The following is a 22,891-nucleotide window of genomic DNA, read 5'->3' on the forward strand; positions in this document are numbered from 1 at the left end:
TTCAACTCCTCAATAAAAGGTAGTCATAATTTTATTTTTAGGGTGGCTCATCTGTCCTTTAGGAATGGCATCTATGTCCCAGCTTGTCACCCTGGGCTCTATTTAGGGCTCCTGGAAAGCAGCAGGCACTTCAAAAGAGCCTGCTTGTTGCTTCCCAGTACAGGCCCATCAATCTCTGCCTGTAGATGATGCCTCTTACAGCTGAGCATGAAAAGGAGCCCTGGGTCGATTGGTGGGCGCACACACCTGAAGCCAGATGTTGTGGATTCCAACCTCTCATTTGTCCTGCTGCTGCTGTTAAAATCACAGGCCAAGGTATGCAAGGTGCCTCCTCCTTCATTGTTCACTGCATGTACCTCTTTTCATGATTTTTTCTTACAGTGCTGGAATGAAATATGAGTTTTGGCCATTGCTAGGAGACTTGTAGCTGTGTGCATTGTCCAGGTCCTCTCCAAGTGACTACTCACAAAAGGGGAAAGTACTCATAGAGAAGGGGTTGGACTAAGTGACCTCCAGAGGTCCCTTCTCAACCATTCTGTGATTCTGTGATGAAAAGGGATTTTATCAACTTTGCATTGGTCACAACTCTGGAAGCTTTTGACAAAGTCTTCTCTCCCAGGATAGAGCCTCAGGTTTCTCCCACCTGCAGCATGCTAAAACAGCATGAGCAGAGAGATGCAAATTGACAAAATCACAATGGTCAAAAGAATGGCAGGTTCAGATGCAGTTTTTGGAAACAAGCATAATTGTTAGGGTTCAGAGCTGGCACTGAGCAGAGAAGTTGCCTTCTAACTCAGGGTCACTCAAACTCTGGGTTTGAACTGTCCAGTTTACCCTGAGAAATCATGCCCAAATGCTTCTGTGTGAGGCCAAAACCAGAAAGTATGCAAGTCTCCTTACTGCAAAAAATCAACCAATTGACCCAACCAGCAATTACTGCAGGATCCAGATAATCTCCACATACACAGAGGAGGAGAAGTCTGGGGCTGTTTGAAAGAGAAAATCCTGCCTTGTTGAACCCAGTTGCAAAAAAATCCAAATCCAAATATGATTTCACCCTATATTATACTCTTGCCAGTGTGGAGATTTTTGGTTATAGATAAGGATCAGTCAGGGTTTATTGCAAAGTTTATTTTGTAGTAAGTCTGTAGCAGCAATTAAAGTTCCAAAACAGTTTTCACATACTAGTAATTTAAAGAAAAGTACATCTCTGAAGATGTAATTTTCCATTTTTAATCTCCATCCAAAGATATTCTTTAACTTTGAGCAAATTCCTGTCAAACAGTTATAATTGTATGAAAAAAGATACTTTTCCAGATGTAAAAAAAGATGACTGCTGACTTTTTCCTTTCTCTTCTATAAGATAAGCCAGAACAGCTGACCTCTGAAGACTGGTACATAGATAACCAATCAGGAACTTGTTCGTAAATGCACTGTAAGATTAAACTGGAAAATAACTAAATTATAAAGCCTGAATGCTGGGTCATAAGACTGCACAGTAGAACAATGACAATAAGCTATTTTGATTCCTTTTGTCACAAGCTGCTACCTAAACCATACCCGAGCTGGCAAAGCTAATACATGTGGAACTGGGGCTCAGCTTTAGCACAGATATCAGAGCATGGGTGATTTCAGCTTCATTGCAAAAGCTGTAGCTTTGCACCGTATTAAAAATGTTCATTTTAGAATTATGTCAAGCAACTTAAAAAAAAATAGTGGTTCTATCATAAGGTAAGCTTGGCAGAAAATAATTCTTCTATACACAGAATGGTTCTGTGTGCTATTCTAACTTAGAATTAATTTACTTAATGTATAAACTCTCCCAGGAATAGAGGCTTTTCTTGGGTTATCTTTAGAAGAGTGAGTGGGTAACTGGAGTCCTTTAACATGTAGAGGTCTTTGTAGGATGCTAAATATATTGAGGCAGAGAAATCTTTGATCCAGCCTACCACCCAGCTGTACTTGCCATCCTGACCACTCTCCACAAAAATTTGCCAGACTCATCCTGAGTGAAAAAAACACAAATAATTTCCCAGAAGTCAATGAAGATCTTTGCCAGGATCATTAATTATATATGGAAGATACATTAATTCTTCCTTCATGCCTGACAGCATGAAGTTCTCAAATAGGTAGTTATAATATTTGGCTTTATTGTGAAATTTGTATAAGATGCCATAACATTTACAACATTTATAACATATGCAAACTAGGATTGATTTTAATATTTTACATTTTGTGTATCTTGATGTTCTGAGACAGGTAGAGCAAGTACACCTCTGGTATCTAGTTAATGATATTTTAGTGCACTGATCTATTATTTCATTTTCTGATTTTATTTGTGTCAAAATAAGATACTGCTTTATGTATAGCTTTTCATACTTTTTATTAAAAACAGAATGAACTTGGGTTTTTTCCCTCCTTACTCTCGCAGAAATTATTCTCTACAAAGCCTGAAGAAGGATGCCATAGTGGATATGAGTAAAGTGTCATTACCAGTATTCATTTGTCTCTTGTGAGAAAGACGTTTTAAGATCAGAGTGACAGTAGTCGTTCTGAGAAGTATATTAAAAATAAAACTTCTTGGGCTCTGGTGGAGACATTAACAAATTAAAATACCTGAACTAGGAAAACTCCCAGCTTTGTGATCATAGTCAGACCTGCCATAACATCAGACACAGAAGGAAAAAGATACCAATCTGTATTGCTGTGGCTCCTAGAAAAAACAAATAGTGTGCCAATTGTTTACTGGACAGCTCGGAAACATAAAATAAGTTTAACAGTACGAAGCCCTGACCCTCATTGATGCCTCTGTTTAATACTGAGTAGTCCTTAGCAAAGGCACAAGTCTGAAAAAAGTAAGCACAAAATACCCCCATTTCCACAAGCTACTTAGCTCTTAATGGAAGTTCTCTTATTGATTTCAGTAACTTTAGTTGTACAAGGTCAATCCTTAAATGCTTGGCTTTACTGAGACTACTCCCAACCTTGAAGCATTAAGGTTCAGATCTTTGTGGGTATTTATGTGTTTAATTATTTTCCTGGATCAGAACTAGCCCATAAAGACATGTTCCAAATTCTTGGTCATAAAGGCATAACAGTTCCTAGATACTTCTCTCTGCCACAGGCAGCCTGCCAACTGGAAAGCTTCTTTGCCTCAAAATTTCAAGAATACCGTGTGTCAGGCTGGCACAAGAAACTGGTCACTAAATTCAGATCACGTAATACATACAGGCATGATGTTTTCTTTTGGTGATATAAACTCCTGGAATGCAGTATGGCACTTCAAGAAACCACATCTCCCCTAGTGTGTTATGTCCTCTGTCTTCATGCCAGTAGTTTTTAATTCCACACTGAAAAGTGAACAAATTGTCTAAAAATAGTTTTTAAATGGCAACTATCCTGGTAAGGATTCTGACTTCAGTGGGTGTTGGGAAATAGTCTTTTTCATATGCAACCTGAAAGCCTCTCCCTCTTAGCACAGTTTACTTTTGGTCCTATTTAATCCTAGCAGAGGATTTGAATGTGTCACCTTTCCTTTTTGGCTCTTTAAATACATTGCTTAATTCCATCAACAGAGGTCACTGCAGCTCTTTTCCTCTTTGGTGAAAGCATGACTTTTCCAGCAGATAAAACGGAATTAATGCTCTCATTTAGTAGAGTTTTAGTTTATCCATTAAAGACTGGTACAGGAATATTTACACATAGTGAGCATCTGGGCAAAAAACCTACAAAACAATAATATTGATGATGATGATGATGATGATAATAATAACAGCTCTTTTGAGCTTTGCAACTTAACCTAATTCATGCAAAGTTGTTTATAGTGATGTTTTGATGTTTTGAACTTGGTTGTTACACTTATCTTTCTTTTCATTACCTAGGAACAAGACCTGTAAATCTGTCTTGGCACCAGCTGTTATATCTCCTCTGCAGTCCTTGGTAAATCAGTATTGGGCATTTTTGCAGTAGGGAAAAATAGGAAAAAAAGCTCCTGAAAGAGCTCCTTCAGATTGATAAGATTTGATTAACAAATTTGTCGGCAGTCATCATTTTCATTTGAATTTATGTTGGCATACTTATGGAAATGATAGGGAAAGATTTTGCGATACTTATCATTAAGAGGAATTCAAGACAAAGGGTCCATTTGAGCCAGCAGTAATGTGAGCTTTGCAATTTTCTGTTGCTAAACCCATTACAGCAGATTGAGCCAAATACGCTTGCAGACAATCCTTTAGAAATAAATGGAATATAGGAGTTGTACACAATGAGACCTGTTAAAATATATATATATATATATAACCTTTTCATGTGTACATGCAGAAATAGCTTAGTTTATTGAGGAGGAAAAGAAGATTCATCTCAAAGCTAAAGCAGTCAGAATGCCTAGCTTTGAAAAATGCTTTTTGTTCATAGATGCCAAGATGGCTTGATGAATCAGGACAGTGGAGTTCCACTTCGGACTCAGTGAGCTGCTTTTAGATGTTCACCATGAAGGTGTCTACATGTAGGGTAGGTGTCTGAGCTCCCATTGGAGTCAGTGGAGGCTGGACTGTTCATCGATTACATCACTGCAAGGTAGCCATCCACATGTGTTCAGTTGACTTATGCCCTAGTGCCATCGGCTGCCTTGTGCAGATCCTCACCAACTCAAGCCCCAGGGACTCAGTCCAGCTGCCATAAAGGTGCCCCAAGGGGTCTCCCTGGTCTCTGGCTGCTTATGCAGGGAGCCAAGGGCTCCTGTGGCTCCTATGCCAAATCTGGCAACTCAGATGGATTGAGGCACCTGCATATGACTTAGCCCTGAGTGTCTTTAGCACTAAAAGATTTGTCCTAGGTCTAACACCTGTGCTAAACATCTACAGCCTCCCTTCCTCATTGGACCAAAAGGGAGAAGGAGAAGCAACTTCCAAGACTTTCTGTTTCAGGTTCTAAAGAAAAAGTTTATTTGCTGTAGTGTATTCACTTCTTACAAGTGCCTTCAATGTCATAGTTTTTGTAACTATGCAAAACTTGCAGAACATACGTAGCTTTTTGAAAGGAACAACAGTGAATGTACTAGGGAAAAATAAGTGAAGAATTACATCTTTTTTACATTACATATATTTTATACATATACCTTAAATATGGCAAAATTTTATTATGTCTTTTAGGACATCGAGCAATTGTAAACAGCAGGTCCTGATGCCTGGCTTGAAGCAGTGCACAAAGTCATTCCTGTGCAGATTGTTCCTTTTTTGTGGTGAGAGCTGGATGAACAGTTTCAGCTGGTTCTTTTGTTCCTTTCTGTAGGTTTCGGTCACCTAAAAGCCTAAGGGAAGTAAAGGTAGACTTGAGGTCAAGGGACCAGGGTCTCATGTTCGGTTCCTGGCGCTGTTCCTGTGTTACGTGTACACACAGCTCATTTGCTTTGTACAAGTTTCTCCACCTTTCATGTGGAGTTTTAACACTGGTATAATTCTCAGGATGCTCTGCTTCTGAACTGTCACAGCACCTGGAAGACATTGTGCACCACTGCAAGTATTATCAATATTCATCATCATGTAATATTGATGTATCTGGGCAGCTGGCTTTCATTTATATATTGTTTTCTCACCCAGCGTAAGCTTCTGTGATGGGAAATTTATCCTTAAATAAAGGCATGAATAAAGCTAGGTAGAGGTCTATAGACAGGTTTTATTCCAAGATATCTTAAAAAAATAAGAGCCCTTTTATTTTGACATTTGTACATGACTCATTAATTTCACCCCTTATCGCTGCTGATAATACAGTAGAGCAAGGAGCAAATGGTGTTAGGCCCAGTACCAACTAATGAGTCTAAATTAACACCTGACATACATGCCAGCAAAAAAAGGCATTTTAACTTCAAGCTTCTTTTGTGACAATTCTGTATTTAGTGGAATGAGTTACTGGTGGGAAAGCACTGAGCAGCTGTCTAATGATCTGACCTGTGTTTGCACATGTAAAAGTGATGTTGCAGATGACTGATACCTGTGCCCCCAGATCACTGTGGCTATTCTTGATAGACACTTCTTTTTTCCTTTCTCCTGCAAGGACAGTAGAAAAAAAGTCACAGATGATGTTCAGTTTGGGAGTCTACTCCTGACCAGCTGTTCACTATTGGTGTGGCTGCAATCTAACTTCCTGAAGAACTCTGAAAATCAGGGCTTGGCATTGTTTTCTTCAGTCCATGTCTCATTTCTTATGATTGAACGGTAGTAGAAACTCAAATTTTTCCAGGAGGAAGGGTGGGCTAGAAATAAACAAGAACCAATATTAACTTTTGAATTGTCACACCCATGAAACCAAAGCAGGAAAGAAAAAGGAGTTTCACTTGTGATCATCATTAAGATAGATTCTCAAAAGGAAATAAATTAGGCAACTTAGCTTAATAGATTTCCAGTCATCTTAACTGGTTCAGAATATTACTCATGTTACCTTACACCTCTAATTTTAAGGTTCTTAAGTACCATGAGTTTGTCAAAACAATGACTGTAATTGTCCTACCTAAAAAGCAAACAAAATATAAAGATAAGGTAATCTGTTTTTCCACTCTTAATGTTTGTGTTTTATCCATATATGTATGTAGGAAATCAGAAAAAGTACCTATGAAGAAAGGAAACTTGGAAATATTTGTTACATTTTCCAGAGTCTCCCACGAGTAAATCGTAGTTTCCATTCATACATGACAATAAAACGTGAGCCTTTCAGAGTCTAAGGGCTGCAGGAAAACCCTTGAAAGTGTCAGTTCTTGAAACCAACATACCAGCAAGAAAATAAGAATGATTTCACAATTATTTTCATCTTCTGTTACATAAAAGTCAAGTTTTTCATCCATAGCAATTTGATGATTTCCCCAGCAGATTTCATTTGCTATCTTTCTCTGACTACCTTGCTGGTAAAAATGGATTAAGTTATCTTCTTGTGCTGAAGATGGTCATGGTTACTTCTTCTCTACCAGCGTCTCCAGCCTGAAACCCTGACCTGCTTTTCTGAATCTCATATAACCTTCCTTAATTGCTCTACACACACCTGAACTAACTTTTGTCTTTTAAGTTGGCCTACTTTCTTGGCCTACACACACACCAGTAAATCAGTCCATCTAGAGCTCCTGCCAGGGTGTTTGCTTTTTTCCGTCAGTTACAGATTCTCTTCTCTGGCTTTGGTGGACACATGCCTACTTCACTCACTTGAGTTTCGAGCCAAGCTATGAGGCGAGTTATCCCACCTGCTTCTGCACTCTTTTGGCGATGTCCTCCCCTAGCGTGACACACAAACTGCTTTTAGTCCCTGTCCAGCTCGCTGGCATTATCACATAGCCAGAGTGTTGTTTCCCTGGGGGCCATACAGACAGCAGCAGCAGCCCTGATCATGCAGTTGCAGATGTTTCTAATGTGCACCATTCCCCCTGGAAGAGAGACCACAGCAACGCCTTTTTTCAGTGCACTCTGTTAACTGGTATTTCTGGACGTCACAGCTTGGGCGCTCCCTGCAGTAGCTGCTATCCTGTCCTGTTTGCTGGTGCTCTCCTCGCTGCTGCGTCCTTGATGGTAAGCTCTCTAAGGAAGAGATTCTCCTTTTACCACGCATTCCTACTTGCCTAGGATATTAGTTGAAGAGTAACAGCTGCAGCAAGAACAACAGGATCTAACAGTTAATCACACTGTGCAATAAATGTGAAAGCATTGCCAGTTGCTTGCAAGGTGCTATTGACCTTGATAACTCCCTCCCTTTTTCTGCAATATTCTGTTTGACCATTGTTGCTTTTACTATTGAAATATTTTCTCATTATGACTGCTCTTACTATTGTGTTATTTTTCTCATTGCTTAGCAAGTTCAAGTGTGTCTTGTATTTTCTCTACTGTCGAAGGTACATGATATTCATTATTATTGCTTCCTGAAACTCACCTGTCCTGCGCTGTCCTCCTGCCCCAAGTCTTAATTCCCTGAGTTCCTATTTCCTCTCTGGATTTTGAATAATAATTATTCACCATCTGGACATGAGTATCCTGTGCCAGTTCTCCTTAAATCAGAGTACAATTTGAAATCCCCAGTAAATAGCACTGTACTGGTCTAAAAAAAAAGGAGATCTTGAATTAACTTACCTTTGCGAATTATCAGTACAAGTTTTCTGGGTGTGACCCAGGTTAAGGAGTTTAAGAATGTCCACACAAGGACTTAAATCCACCAGCAGTGGATTTAAATTCATGCCCTAAACCACTTCAGTTTTCTTTGTGGACCAGGCCTGAGAGACTATAGACAGAGTAAGTTATTTACAGTGAAACATTGCTAGTTATAGTTATTGCTATTTGAAACATAAGCATTGTGCTTCTTTAAGGACAACTCTTTTGTCTACAAGTATGACATACCCATGAAAACAAATAAACAGTGCAACTTTATATATTAGAACATATTTTATACAGGCATCTGCAACATTGCTTCTTGGCTGATGGCCAGCAAAACCATTAGCAGCAACTAATAGCATGGAAGGAAATTTTCTTCCAGTCCTATTTTCTAACTGCTAGGAAAGAAAACTAAAAATAGACTTTAGAGGTTTGGGGAACAAACTGCAAAAGCTGGGAGAGCTCTGTTAACTTACAGCTGCTCTGTGGCTTTACACTCTCTGAAGATCTGGCTCACTGATTTCATCAGAGGAAAGATTAGGAGTGAACCAAAAGAGGGAGATTTGACTCCAGCTATGCACTAGTTTTATTTGTGGTTTAGAAAGACTTATTTTTCTCTAGTTATAATATAAACGGTCATTAGAAATTGAATGCTTTGCTCCCTACTTACAATTGGTAATTATATAAATGCTCCCCAACTTTTATAATATTTAATAAAGAATTTGAGAGTCAATTTTAAGCATGCCTGTCAAACAAACCCTGACCAAGTTGCATGGGCTCCTCTTTTTCATGATGTATGTCTAGTCCCTTTCCATGCCACTCCAAACATTCCATTAATCTTCCTCATCTCACGTGGTTTGTATCTGTGCAGTTCCCCCAGACAACCTGTTGATTAAATCTTCTTAAACAGGAAATGCTGAATTTGCAGCTCACAGTAATTCCTCTGTTTAATCTCTTTCCTGAGCCTCCCTTTGAAGATGATCCATTCTTCACCCTCCTCTCAGATTTCCACTTTCTCTTCATTGCTGTCCCCAAGGATTGCCTCCAGTTCACATCACCCACCAGCCAGTTTTGGAGATCCCACCCCCTCCTGACTCCACAATGCAGAAGCAGGTCCCACACCTCTGTCACTCTACTCCATGCATCTAAGTCAGCTCTGTGGCCTAAGGACCACATCCCATGGGCACTGATTTTGGCCTTAATTAAATCTCATTTGGCAACTGGTTGTCTTACAGTGCAATTTAAGACCTAATTTTGTGTGAGAACTTTTTTTCTTAAAATAATATTTTCGTTGAGTTTTATGATGTGTCAATATAACTTGCTATAGGATTGAGATCTGGCACAAAGCTTTTATTTAAAAAGTACATGGAGCTCTTCCTCTTTTGGTGGAGCTAGGTTTATTGGTTGATTTTCAGCTAGAGTACTGTATTTCATTGCTTATTCAGTGTTGATACGGAAGCCAAATCCTACCCTCTTTTAATACATGCTACTGCTTTCATAAAAGGAAGTTGTATAGTTTCTCTGGCACAATGAGGAAATGCAAACAGAACATAACTTTCAGAAACCTTTGTACAACTTCCACGCAGATGATTCATTATGACCTGCTGAACATAAAAGCTGCAAACATGAGAAAAGAGGGAAAAGGGCTTTTATTTTTTTCATCTGGTAGCACTTTTCAAATTTGTTAGTTTACAACAAATCCTGAATCAGAAATCCATTGTAAGAAATATGACGTCATAACTGACAAGTTTTTTCTAGACCAGGACATACAAGCTCTTAACAGTAATATAAAAGAGAAATATAAAAGTGGCACCGCTATCTCTAATTCTTACCTCTCTGACTCTTACAGTAGCATTTACAGACCTTGAGTCAGGCAGCTTAGCAATCTCTGAGTGGAGGAAAGAAAGGGAAACTTGAAGAAAACATGACTGAACTTGGTGCATTTCTCAGCTGTAGATTTGAGTTAAGTGCAGCTGAAAGGATGGGTTTATGGACTTTTGGATTCAAATCATCCGTTTGGATAGAATCAGCTCACCTACAGTTTCAAGACACAGATGACAATGGCAACGCAGCTTCCATTTTGCAGAAAAGAGCTCCATCAAAGGAACTAGGTGTCTCAGATTTTAGACTCTATCCAAAATGACTTGAGACCATAACTTCTTACTTCTCCTAGCACCAGCGAGACCCACCGTTGAGACTGGAGCATGGCTGCACAGAGCCAGTTGGAAGGGAGCTCAGTAGGAAGGTTAGGAGGTCACGGGCTCCAGCACATGTCCCCCTGGTTATTTCTGCTTTTTTTTTTAATCAAATGCTTCTCTGTACAACATATAGGCACACAAAAAGCTGGGAGCAAAACACAAGGCCTCTTTCCTGCTAGCCAGCAGGCTATAAAGTTAGGTTTCCTTTACCTTTTATCCCAGTTTCTTGCTTCCTATCTGCAATGCTGGTCCAGCTTCAGTGTGAAGAGCAATCCACAGACTTGGGTGCTCCATGGCAAGGCGGGAGCGGGGAATGGAGGTTAGGTGCTCTGCAATGAAGCCTCCCACCTGCTAAACTACAAGAATATTGTGTATATTCCTGCCATCCCACATTTGCAAATAAAAGGCATCCTGACAGCACCGCTGCCTGAAGAGTCCTTTGGGTTTGCATATACCAGGATGCCTCCTTTATTCATGCAAAACAACTGTAGGTGGGCGATAGGTGCCTACATGTTGAAACTACTTGAAGCAGCAGGAGTTATGGACCATCACAGAACTGACTTTAGACACTTTTGCAAAGCCAAAACCTGAGATGCCAAGAGATTCCCAAGTGCTGATAATGTCCACTAAAAATCCTTTTGACTTAAGTACTTGTTTAGGCATCTTCAGTGACATTTAGGTGCCCTAAAAATGCCTTTTTGTTTTTTAACTCTTTCCTGGAATATCTCAGCTACTCTTAAGGCAAAAGCTGTAGGCAAGTTGAAGTTACCAATCTGGGCAGTCATGTGTCAAGCCATGTCTTTTAGTGTTTCTTTCTTCTGAATGCAGGCCATAGTACACAACAGAGGACAGCGATATCAGCTTCCACCCATAGCATTGCATGTGCCCGACTACTGATGTTTAAATTCATGTCCAAACCTCCACAAAGATCATGTTCCACTCTTTCCAGCAATGTTTTGTTGGAAAGAAAGCTTGATACAAACATATAAGAATTTGAGTCTTCTCTGAGCCACTAAGTACCTTGATACAGCGCTTGAAAGTGATACGACAACAAGTGCACTGGTCCCAAAAGGAAAATTGTGGTTTGGCTCCTATAAGAGCTTTGTTATTTTCTCTAGAGCAGTGCACAAAGGGCCCTAGAGATGCAAACATTGCTCCTCTCTGCTCCTCATATGTCTAATGGCCTGGCTGGTGCCATCGGTTCTGTCTCTTCTTCTGACTCATACTCCTGTACTTCTGCCACAGCGAATCGAGACTTTGGCATCAGAGCTAGATTGCCTGCTCTGGTGAAATGATGCCGACTGATTGAATTTCCTCTTCGACCTGACAGATTGGATGGGCCCGCTCCTCTGTCCAAGTGTGCCATTGGAATCAGCTCTTCCTGGTGGTGCTTTGGTTCGAGTGGCCGTAATCGAGGCTGGGGTCTGAACATCACAGGGAACGCAGCATCAGAGCCGATTCTGTGGTGGTCTGAAGCAAAATAGACAAATAATTCATATTTTAAGGAAGAGAAAAGAGAAACACCATGGTATTGGCAAGGACGGTTAAAGGGTATTCAATACAATACAGTATTATGGTTTTAAACCCTGAAACCGAAGCATTTTAAATAATTACCGTAGAATAAGAGAGCAGTCAAGAACTAAAAATAACCCTAAATTTTTATTTTCATCCCAAACCTGATGTTTAAAAGATTTTATTGATCTTGCCTCTACCCTGAAACCCCAGCGAATAAGCACATTCAGCTATCTTTTAGTGCCTTGCACAGCTGCTCAATGCCTTCACAGGGCAAGAGAGCTCCTTTATGTAGCTCTCATTTTTCTCAAATTGCACAAGTATACCTAGTACTGTGATTGAAAAGCATTGTGAAACCCACAGCAGAAGACAAAAAAGTGATGAAGGAGAAGACTCGCGTGCCACTGAAAATCAAGTTTATCAGCCATCTGTGATTAACAACTGGGAAGAAAACAGTTTCACCTGAAACCAGGAGTTTGACTCTAGGGCACTTTGATTACATTGGGTGTGTCAGACCTGCTCCTACCAGCTTTGTTTGCCACAAATACACAATAAAAATTTGCCTGCAGTAGCCAATAACTGGCTTTCTCATTCTGTTGAGTTTATAGAATATACTTTTTCGCTTTTCTTAAAGTCACTTGTAGTCTGACTGTGCACTACCAAATTAACTAATTTAAGAAACAGCTTGTAACAAGCTAGGAGGTTTTGGGACATAAACACAAAGATCTGCAAATAATAAAATTAGACTATCACCTGCTGCAGTTAAAGCATACGTGTATTTGGTATAGTCACATAGTCAAAAATTCATCTAGTTATTGCAGCTTAATAACTATTCAATTATTTTAAGCTAACGTTTACTTCACAGTTGGCATGAAGTAAGAATGTGTGCACCAGCACTTACCTCAACCAAAGAGGGGCACAGATTTCTTTAACAGCAGAACCTGCATCTCGTAAGCTATGTGGGCATACCACACCACAAGCAATAAAACAGGATAGGTTTTCTCAGATTTGAAGGGCTTCTACTTAGCCCTTTGGGAGCATCACTGGTACAAAGTATGAATGATATATATACTGTCAAATAAATAATTCATTTGTATGAGTGGCAGAAAGAGCTGACAGGTGGTTTAAGGATCTATTTGTGGTCATTTCTGACCTCTAAGTTACTAAACTTTCTGCTATACATAAGAGCTAAATGAAGCTTGCTGGAGGAAGCCTGTTCCAGGAGGGCTTCCAGGCATAGATAGAAAAGGTGGCATTTATCTGTGTAAATGCATATGTGCATATACGAGTCGTCATTCTAATCTCCTACATACTAAGCATTTCTCTCCTCAGTTTCCAAGTGCAATTCACCTCACCCTAACACAGTTTATGAGAAGAGTTTAGCAATGTCCTGCTGAAGACATTTAAAGTGGTGTAAATGCTACACAATGGACCTAAGATGGGTCCAGAAGCTGGATCAAGAAGTCTAATTATTTGGATAGATCACAAGGCAGGGCTCAAATTCAGGCCCAGCTATTAGGTTAGAGTACTTGCATTTACTGCTTCAGGAGTTACATCTCTCCCTACTGAAATAATATGCCTGTCTGCTACAACAGGACTTGGTCCCTTGAAAATATCTGAAATGTTTTAGTTCTGAGGCTGCTGCATGGAAAAATTTGAATCTTTTAGAAAGATACATATCCCCCCACCATGATGTCCTCACAAACAGAACAGAAAAAAAATATTCCCTTGAGTAACTCTTATTTTCCCTTCTGAATAGATCCTATGGGTTTCTGTTCTGCTGACATCATGTGTGAGTGCCCAGCCCTAAGGGGATGGTTTGCCTACACAGAATTCTTTTGCTTTCATTCTCTTTCACAGTCAAACAGAAAGGGAAGAAAAAAAATTATTTTTTCACTTGCAGGAAATAAATTTTGTTGTACAAGTTTTTGATACAAAAATGAAAATTAAAAATGTGGTTTCAATCGCTATAGCTAATTTTGCCAGAAATGAAACTGAATTTTTCTGAGGGACACAAATGCCTTTCAGGTTCACATAAATAAGCTCAGAAAGGAGTCAGGGATATTACAGATGGAGACAATGATGAACATTCAAGTGTCCTAAATTCCATGTTTTCTATGACAATGTTCTGCAATGTTTCCTTGGGCAATTCAGTGTTGCTCCATCCCTAACTTCTGTCTCCTTACTTAGAGTGTAAGTGAGGATGGGTCTGCGTTTTACTGTGTATATATGATAACCTCAGACTGGCTGTTCTTTATCCAGTAATACCAGTATTACTGCAGCAATGTTCATAGAGAGCAAGCTGGGAATAGGGGAAAAAAGACCAGCTGCTTGGGAAGAGATTCTGCCAGGATTTTTTGTTAGGTTATGTGATTAAAGGCTCATCTCTTCAAACACAGAAAAGCCCCGAGGCACAAGGGCAAGTGGAGGAGCCCTCAGTATCCCAGTCAGAGGAAAAAGCCTGAGCCCCTGCCCTGATCCATCATAGGCATGACCAGGGTGAGACCCACCACAATGAGCTAACTGAGAGGCTCTCCCCAGGGCACCTCATAGACTGAGGTGTGGAGGTGTCTGGGGCCCATTATTGGGATGCCAGGGGAGAGGATTTTGGGACCATACAGGACTTATGATGTGATGTTTAGGGCAGGAAACAAAGACAGGGAAAGGAAGGGATCAGGCAGTTTGGAAAGGAAAGTAGAGGAAAAACGAGATAAACAGGGCCAGTCAGTACTGGTGTCTGGTAATGCCCTGCACCTGATCATCACAGTCTGTCCTGTTTTCTCATTTAACTCCACTTCTAACTGTGTTCCTTGGTCAGCAGCTCCCTATACTGTGTGCTTGTGTGTGTGGAGGCCTGAGTGCCAGCAGCAGGAGGGACTGGGGTGCGTGCGTATTGTGTGAGTGCATGTGCAAGCACAAAATCACTAGCGATCACCATGCCAGAGTAGCCAGCGAGTAGGACAAGAGGCTTGAGAACCAACTGTTGGAGCAACGGTGAGTCTGGGACAGAGACTGGGGAGAGCAGAAGATCTCTGAGTTGACTACTGGAGGAGGCAAGAGATCCAGACCAGCGACCAAAGAGACCATGGGATCTGTAGCTGATTACTGGTAAGGCCATAATCTGGGACTGATACCAAAGAGACATGTTTGCACATGTGTGTCTCTGCACGTGAGGCAAGGGGAGACCAGGGGATCCAGGAGCCTGCTACAAGGAAGACTGGCTGTCCAAGGCCAGCTACTGGAGGGATCTACAGCACATGGGGTGGGGTGGAAGAGCATTTGTGCATGTGTGTGTGTGTGCATATGTGTAGGCCTGAGTACCAACAGCTGCCAGGGGGCTGTGTCCCCAGGGGCTTATATGCCGAAGTGCTACCAAATGGGCAGATGAACGGTCCAGAGCCAGCTACTGGGCACAGTGTGTATCTAAGGTCAGCTACTGGGGGATTCAGGTTGCATGTATGTATATATAATTTTCCACTAACAGGTTATTGTCCTGATTATCCAGAGAGGGGACCAGGATGTGGTGCTCTTTGCATTTGCCTGAGTGCTGTGCCCTGTCTTTGCTGCTCTGTGTGTCGCATCATGTGTACATGTGCACTGAATTACTGGGCAGGGGGTGCCCTGCTCAGCCTCACTACTAGTGGGACCTGGAGTCATAGAGCTGTGGCAGCCTCACCTTAACTGGGCAATGGGCTCAGCAACTCAGAACCATTTTGAGTCCAGTTGTGTCTGTGGGGTGCAGGGAACAGGTCATTCGCTTTCTTGGGCTTACATGGATGCCTTCATGGCCAGGCCAAATTGCAGGGATCGCAGGAATATTTGTGCAAGAGGGAAAAAGAGAAAAATAGGTGGTGCTGGAACGAGATAGCAACTACTGCAGTAATGACCATATAAACAATGTAGATTAAAAAGATAGGAGAGAAGGGTGTAGCTCATTTAAAGAGGCCAGGGACTTCCATGGGAGTATTCATTTAATACTGTTAAATCCACTGAGCAACTGGACAAGTTTGTTTCACTGCTGGAGTAGGATACAGAGTAAAGCACTTCCATTACCTGTAAAAGTAACACGCCTGGTCTTTCGTCTAGTGGGCTGGCTGGGGCCCTGAGGCAAAGAGAAGTAGCGTACTTCCACGGTGCTAGCCTGTGTATGAGATAGAAATGTGTTCAGTGCCTGTGATTGCCTCCACGATTTGCACTTATTTGGTGGGATGGTAAAGACAGATGGTTATATGCTTTTTCTGTTGTGCCTTTACACTTTTACAGCCAAGTTTAGAGAGGTGTGATTAAGATCAATGCTTCGCTTGGATGGTTGAACTCAATGTTAGCTCATGTCTGTGTCTGATATATTAGCCCTAGGGGTTTTTTTTAGTCAATGGAGAGAAATACATTCTTCTAAGATTCACCTTTCCTGTTTCAAATGACAATTTTAAATAAAATAAATATACTCAGCAAGAACTTATTTCTCTTCCTTAACTGTAATTATCTCAGCTGTAAATGTCTATGCTATCCCATGCCTACATCTGGTCAGACAAAACTTACTCTTACTGATCAAGAGCCCAAACTGTCAGTGAAAGGCATCAAGGGCTTTGCATTAGGCCTTTTGTGATTATACTATGTTTTGCACATGCCAAAACAATGCAAGTTACATCATTTTACTACTTACAGCCATAGTAGCTGATTTCTGACCAGTGTACATAGGTAGGACATAAAAACATAGCTGTCCACATGCTAAGTGAAGCTTGCTTTTCTTAGGTGCTGCATGAGGACACTGGGGAAAGTATCCATTTTAATTAATGCAAAAAGCATATCAAAATGAGTGTCTCTTTCCTTATTTACAGAGAAGCACTGGCATTTTTTTACACGAATAGTATTTTATATAACAGGTACCGGTCTACCCCAAGGTAAGCTGTTTCCCTTCCTGCAACTCTGCCTCAGGCTGTGCTGCCGACGGATGAGGATTTCTTGGGCTTGTTTCTCAGTTGTGTTGGTAGGCAGGTTGTGTCGGTTGTATGTCGGTGCCTGAAACAGAAAATGCACCCAGCTGATTCTCTTTGCACCTGCAACGTTAATAACCTTGCGCAGCGTAGTTGATCATAAGGCCAAGGGGACACCTGACCTGGCTCGGCCACCGACTCACCGCAGCTCTCTTTGGTGTCACATGGCAAAATGCAGATTCACTGCTGTGAAGTAAGATGGGAGGAAGCATGAACAAAGCTGTAAGTCTCGGGCCTCAAGGACTACATTTTGATGCCATTTTTGTTAGACTTGTACCTGCTCAAAGTGTACCATAGAATTGTATCCACCTATACAAGGCTATTAACATCCCTGGGCTTGTCCTCCCTTTGTCAGCCTTCTTCTGATCACACAGTTGAGAGTTACAGATCTGGGGCAGATCCCAAGAGAGAAATAGCTGGTTAACCCACCTCTGAGCCTTGATAATAATATTACTGAGCCAGGAGCAAATTGCAGATGTGCCCAGGAGCTAAAAACTATATTAAGTAGAGTACATCTGCAGAATGAGATGCACAGCTGAGTTTCCTTTCCATACTTGGACAAACTACACCTTATTATTATCCTAAAACTGAGCATCTTTTAGAACAAGCTTTTTAATTTATTGCATACAACTTGTGAAATGAGGGAAACCTTCCTTAAACGGAAAAATTCATTTAAGTTTATAAAGCCTCTTAAAAAGTAGAGTCTGATCTCAGTCTCATTTGCAAGCGTCCTTGTAAAGTTGTTCTGGTGAGCCAGAGCATTACCAGGCCTTCAGAGTTGAAAGTGAAGTATTAGAAGCGGTATTATTTTACTTCTGATCTTTCATTTCCAAAAGCACACAGTTCTCAATACTGCATAGGAAGTAACTGGCGAAGTAGTCATTACTGTAATCGATTTTGAAGAGAGAGTTCATTTCAGTAATCTAACAGGCAGCCATATATGCAAATTGTTGCTGGCAAGATAAGAAATTAATATCATAAGGATAATTGGCCATGGCAAATCAAACAATATTAGGAATGAATATCATATTAATAATGACACACTTAAATGAGCAGGGCCTAGCATTTTCTAGTAAATGTATGTTACACAAGTTAGCCCCGTTTATCCGCGTAATTTCAAGGTTACTGTAATACATCCTCTACCACTCATTGCTGTAGGAGAACACTCAGTTGGATATTCTGAGCCCAAGATTGGATTAAGTAGATATTATGCACGGGGCTGCATCAGAATCAGTACAAATTTCTGCAAAATGCATTCCTGCTGAGGTATTACCACCCCCATTTTACAGGGAAAAAAATCCCAAATGTGTAAAGTGAAGCTCAAGAGGAGGTGGAATTATTTTTTCCCTTTCTCCTCCTGTGGCAAGAGCAAGCTGTTGCTGCCACACAGACCAAGGATTTACCAGCCTGACTCTCAGCTGACTTTGGGCTACGCAATGTTTACCGCCGCTGGTCCACCCGCCTCCACAGGGCAGTTTCACTGCTGCTGGCGACCCGCCAGCCTGCTGCCTCCCACAAAGCCCTGCATCCATCCCGGGGTACCGGGTAGCCACCTGCCCAGCGTTGGTCCAGCCTGCTGGCCCCCATGCCACCACAGAAGGACACAGGCCACCGAGCCAGCCAGCCAGCCAGCCTCCACCTCCCAGGCTGTGCATGACCCCATGGAGAGGACATGGGACCTCAGACTTGCCCGGGGATGTTTGGCAGCCTCGGAAAGGGGATTTCTGAGTCACAAGTCGCTGTGCAGTGAGGGAAGCCTGACCTCTACAGCTCAGTCCCAGATTCTCCTGGCTTTTCTCACTGCCATCAGGGTGAAAGCTGATGGAAAAAAACCCGCTTTCCTTTTATCCACCCAGGAGAGGGTCCCAAGCCAGGGCTCCTTCCCTGCCTTCCATGTAGCTCCCAGGTCGGAGCAGCTGTGGGCTCTGGGCTCATGTTTCCCACCAGCGTGACCCCATGGCTGGTCCCAGCTCTGCCACCCACCGTGGCTACAATATCGGGAAGAGCAAACAAGAGCCTTCAGTCTGTAATAGCGTGTGATAGCAGATTGCTTACACACCCTTTGTCGCACTTGATATAGATTATGTGCCAGGACATCTCTCATGGACTCCACCTCTGCAGGGGAGAGCCTATGCACATGTCGCTTTCTGTCACTCCTGTAAATAAAAAGAGAAGTTTAAATATGATATTAATGAGTTGTTTAAATACTATTCCCATGAAATGATGCATGATCTATTTTTAGTGCTAGAACAGAAGGCTATGAAGAGTCTTTCAGTGACAAGTGACACCAGAAAATCATCTAAAGATGAACAAAAAATGTTAGATTTTGCTCTTTCCTGGATTTTATCAATATGCTGGGTAGTCAGAATGGGCCCTAATGCTCATACAGCTGGCAGCAGAAACTTTTTCTTTCTCAAAGCTTAATGAGGAAATTCTTATTTAAGGATTAGATTGTGCAACAATGAGCTGTATGTTCAGGAAGGCACTGCAAGTTTCTTCCTCTGTTCTGAATACATTCTTCAGAATGGTCTAGCAGACTGGGCCTTGCAGTCCTACATTGAGAAAGTGCAGCAAATCCTTAAGAACTAAAGTACATTGACAATCAAGGAGTCCAAGAGACCTGCCCTGTGGTGAGAAGGTGTAGGCTTTCCTTGTTACTGAGCCTATTTCTCCATTTAGAATGAAAGAACTACCTAAAAGTCATCTTCATATTTTGAACAAATTGTGACAAGAAGCCCACCATCACTTGTAGCTGCCTGGCTTTTTCACTAGCAAAACAACAGAGGAGGGCTGCTGTGAAATGTTAACTGGTTTTGCTAAATCAGTTAATCTGTGTGAGAGTTAGTGTTTGGCTGAATTCCCAAGAAAAGAAAGGGAAACAGATAGTGATCACCGAGGATGAATCAGTCTGAGTTCATCTTGTTGTTCTGTTTTTTTCTTTCACCATTTTGATTTCTTGCCTCTTTTTAAAAGAAATGGAATTCCAAATCTTTGTTCTCAGCTAAACAATGTCCTTAAAGTGTTATCAGTAAACTGTACAATTAAAGAATGTATTATGATCAATGCACAGGCAAAGCTTTGTGTGCATTTATTTTGTACTCCCTCTAAAACAAATCAGAAAATGTAATGGTAAAAGAAGGTGGATTCAAGCTAAACTGAGATTATGCTTTAAACATCGCAAAAAGGTTGGAATTTGCAATTAACAGCTGTTTAACAAGATTACCACTGTTTTGTGCTGTAATCAAACATGAATATCTTGAAAACTTGTAGGACCATCATGAGCTGCCTGGATTCTGCATTTTACTGCCTCTTACCAGCAAGTAGACAGTGAGCAGTAGTGGCCTGGCCCTGTCCAAAGTCCCTAGAATATGAGAATTAATTCCTCATATATTTCGAAGTTTCAGAATGTGTTTTCATTCTGCATCAGACTGAAACTGAGATCTGCTATATTTTTCATGAAGTAAAAAGAGAGAAATTGACAATAGGTTAAGGTGTAGTGTTAGAGGTAGGGCAGGGGTAACCAATAGGTTAAGGATCTCGCTGCGGCATGGGAGACCCATGAGTCTATCACTCAGCTATTGGCAAGCCAGCATGACAGAAGAGGACTCCCTTTCTGGATTTGACCAGATATCTTATCCTGGCCCAGATAAACCCTTCCCAACAAATATTTAATTGACATTCATCCATTCGCAACAACAGCAGCAACAGCAAAGCCAGGTATTTACCAGCAGGGAAAAAAGACCACCACCACCACACAATTCCAGGCCAGATGGGTGGGTTCATTGGTTGCTTGGTTGGTTTTTCACTTGCTTTCAGCTCTCAGGGATAACACTGAGAGGATCCAGGGATGCCACCAAGTTTCCATGCTTAGGTGTAATGCAACTTTATTCCATACTGGGTCTGGTGTGTCGCAGGCTGTGGGACAGCTCATGTATGCTACTCTCCACAGCAATGAAACCAGTTTTTTGCTGTCAGCAGCCTCTGGCTGCTATGCCTTTGGACAACAGAGAGACCCTAGGTGCACCTGGGAAAGGAAACACAAGCACAGCCCCTGGGGACTAATGACAGTCTAGCCTGTCAACGAGTAGTGGTCTTTAAAATGCAGACTTGGCTCATCTGTGTAATGCAAGTTGATGTAAGCAGCTTTGACATCATAGGCAATAACTGTCTCTCTGGTCCACACTTCTCTGAATGTCTCCATAGGGTCTTTGTACCTTATAGCTGTGAATAAATATGGGAAAGCAGAACTCCACTGGGATGACATAATCTCTTTACATTTCCAGTTGCATACCTGACCCCCTCCACATGCCAGCACAGAAGTGGCCAGTCCTAAGTCATTTAAAGGCTTATCATTTTGCTCTTAAAGTGACTTAAATAGAATAAATGAATTCCCCGAGTTTCAGCAGAGCTGGGATATCAAGAGAACAATCAGCATGAAGGTAGTCTGTACTGTTCTGCAGCATAAATTAAAAAATGTGTATTCTTTTCATGGGATTCGATATTAACCCACCCAACTGATAACAATGCCAAATTATGGTAATAAGGAACAGATTGCTTTTGCATTTTGCAATATACAATATATTAAATCAAAAAAATTCAAAAAAAACCCAAACCAGTTTGGTATGTTACCAAACCCATAAAGCAATCCATGTTGAAACTATTTCTTCTATTTGAAACTTCAGGCAAGTTAAAAGAAAGCACAGCACAGGAGATATATTTGAAAAGAAAATACTGAAATGATAATATGCCATGAAAACTGACTGTCTGTCTGTAATGAGTACCATGACAGTATCTCTTCTTTAGATATGGAGGTAGTTGATACATGGAGGAAATAAAATGCCTTTCACAAACCTTCTAAGATTATTTTTTATGTATTATATCTGAAATTTTGCGCTTTGAGAACTCTCCACTAATCTTCACCAGCCCTGTGAAAGGAGTGACATTCATCAGGTGCAGCTCTTGCACAACTGCACCACCACAAATGACAGCACAGCACTTGATTCTGATCTGTACTGTATTGATACATTCTAAGATTTACTCTTACCTAAGTCAGTACTGCAGTAATATGAAGCCAACATTAAGTAAGCTCAGCATCAAACCATCTCTCTCTGATGGGCATATTTCTTCCAAAAAACAGCCGTACAAACACAGTTTTGATAATACCTGCTTGACTCTACTTTTGCCATTTCTATCCTTATTTCTAAGGCATATATTCTCCAAAACATCATAACAAAATGCCCTATTTTCATTCAAATCTGGATTCTTTGTTGCACAGTCCATGGGCAAATTTCTCCAGTCTGCACTGGAAATGCTTACTGCATAGTGGACACACACTCCACCTGCAGGAATCATACCAGCAATTTCTGAGAATAATACTAATTCACAGCGATGGAGATCTGCTTTGATTGTTATAGAGTATTTCCCCTCATGTGCCTAAAGGCTACAGAACTGATCAAAAGTGCTACTGAGAGAGTTTTCTCACTGATCTGGCACTGCAAATATTGCTTTACATGCCGTACATTGGAATTTGATTTCAAATCTCCACTTGCTCGTGGCCAGATTTTTGTATCCTCATTGAAGACAGGGACTTAAGGTACAAGCTATCTCTATTTACAAATACATTTAGAAACCTTTTAGTCTTAAGGAGGTTCACTTAATTCTCAGGAGAATGGAGATATAAGAACTGCTGCATTGGCTCAGACCAAAGATGAAACAACTAGCTCACTCTCCTATCTCCTCCAGGGCTCAACAGCAGACACTTATCAATGAACAGAGCCGGGAAAACATATATTTTCCTAGAACACTCTCACAGCCTCTGAGAATCAGAATTTTTCTGAGCCAGAGCCTGCACTTTGTTTCTTGAAGTTGACACTTCATGTTTAAAAAGGCTGTCTCAGTGGGAGAACCTGTGCATCAGAGGTTGATGCACAGTAAAATTCAATTACAGCCAGAGTAGAGCTGGCAAAAATTAGTCCATCATATCAGCTGTTTATTATAGAATATTTTTCAGTCTAAATTCTCAGCTTAGGAGAGAATTTCTGAACTACACTGAAGCAATATTTCTTAT

The 22,891-nt window shown here is 41.1% G+C and overlaps 1 protein-coding gene across 2 annotated transcripts in view; it reads right to left on the reverse strand.

The window, feature by feature from the left end:
* Positions 1-11,486: 11,486 nt before the first annotated feature.
* SLC9A4 (solute carrier family 9 member A4) overlaps positions 11,487-22,891 on the reverse strand; it is a 36,893-nt gene continuing 25,488 nt past the window's right edge. Inside the window, exons 9-12 of one of the 2 annotated variants that reach the window (XM_086482144.1) lie at positions 18,884-18,980; positions 16,712-16,849; positions 15,884-15,971; positions 11,487-11,788 (exon numbers count right to left, since the gene is read on the reverse strand). In XM_086482144.1, the coding sequence (XP_086338270.1) occupies positions 11,487-11,788; positions 15,884-15,971; positions 16,712-16,849; positions 18,884-18,980 (625 nt within the window). The remainder of the gene's footprint in view (positions 11,789-15,883; positions 15,972-16,711; positions 16,850-18,883; positions 18,981-22,891) is intronic. The other variant, XM_086482143.1, reaches the window with a different exon arrangement.

The sequence above is a fragment of the Leptosomus discolor genome, chromosome 1 (genome assembly GCF_034619465.1).
Source record: "Leptosomus discolor isolate bLepDis1 chromosome 1, bLepDis1.hap2, whole genome shotgun sequence".
Taxonomy (NCBI): Eukaryota; Metazoa; Chordata; class Aves; order Leptosomiformes; family Leptosomidae; genus Leptosomus; species Leptosomus discolor.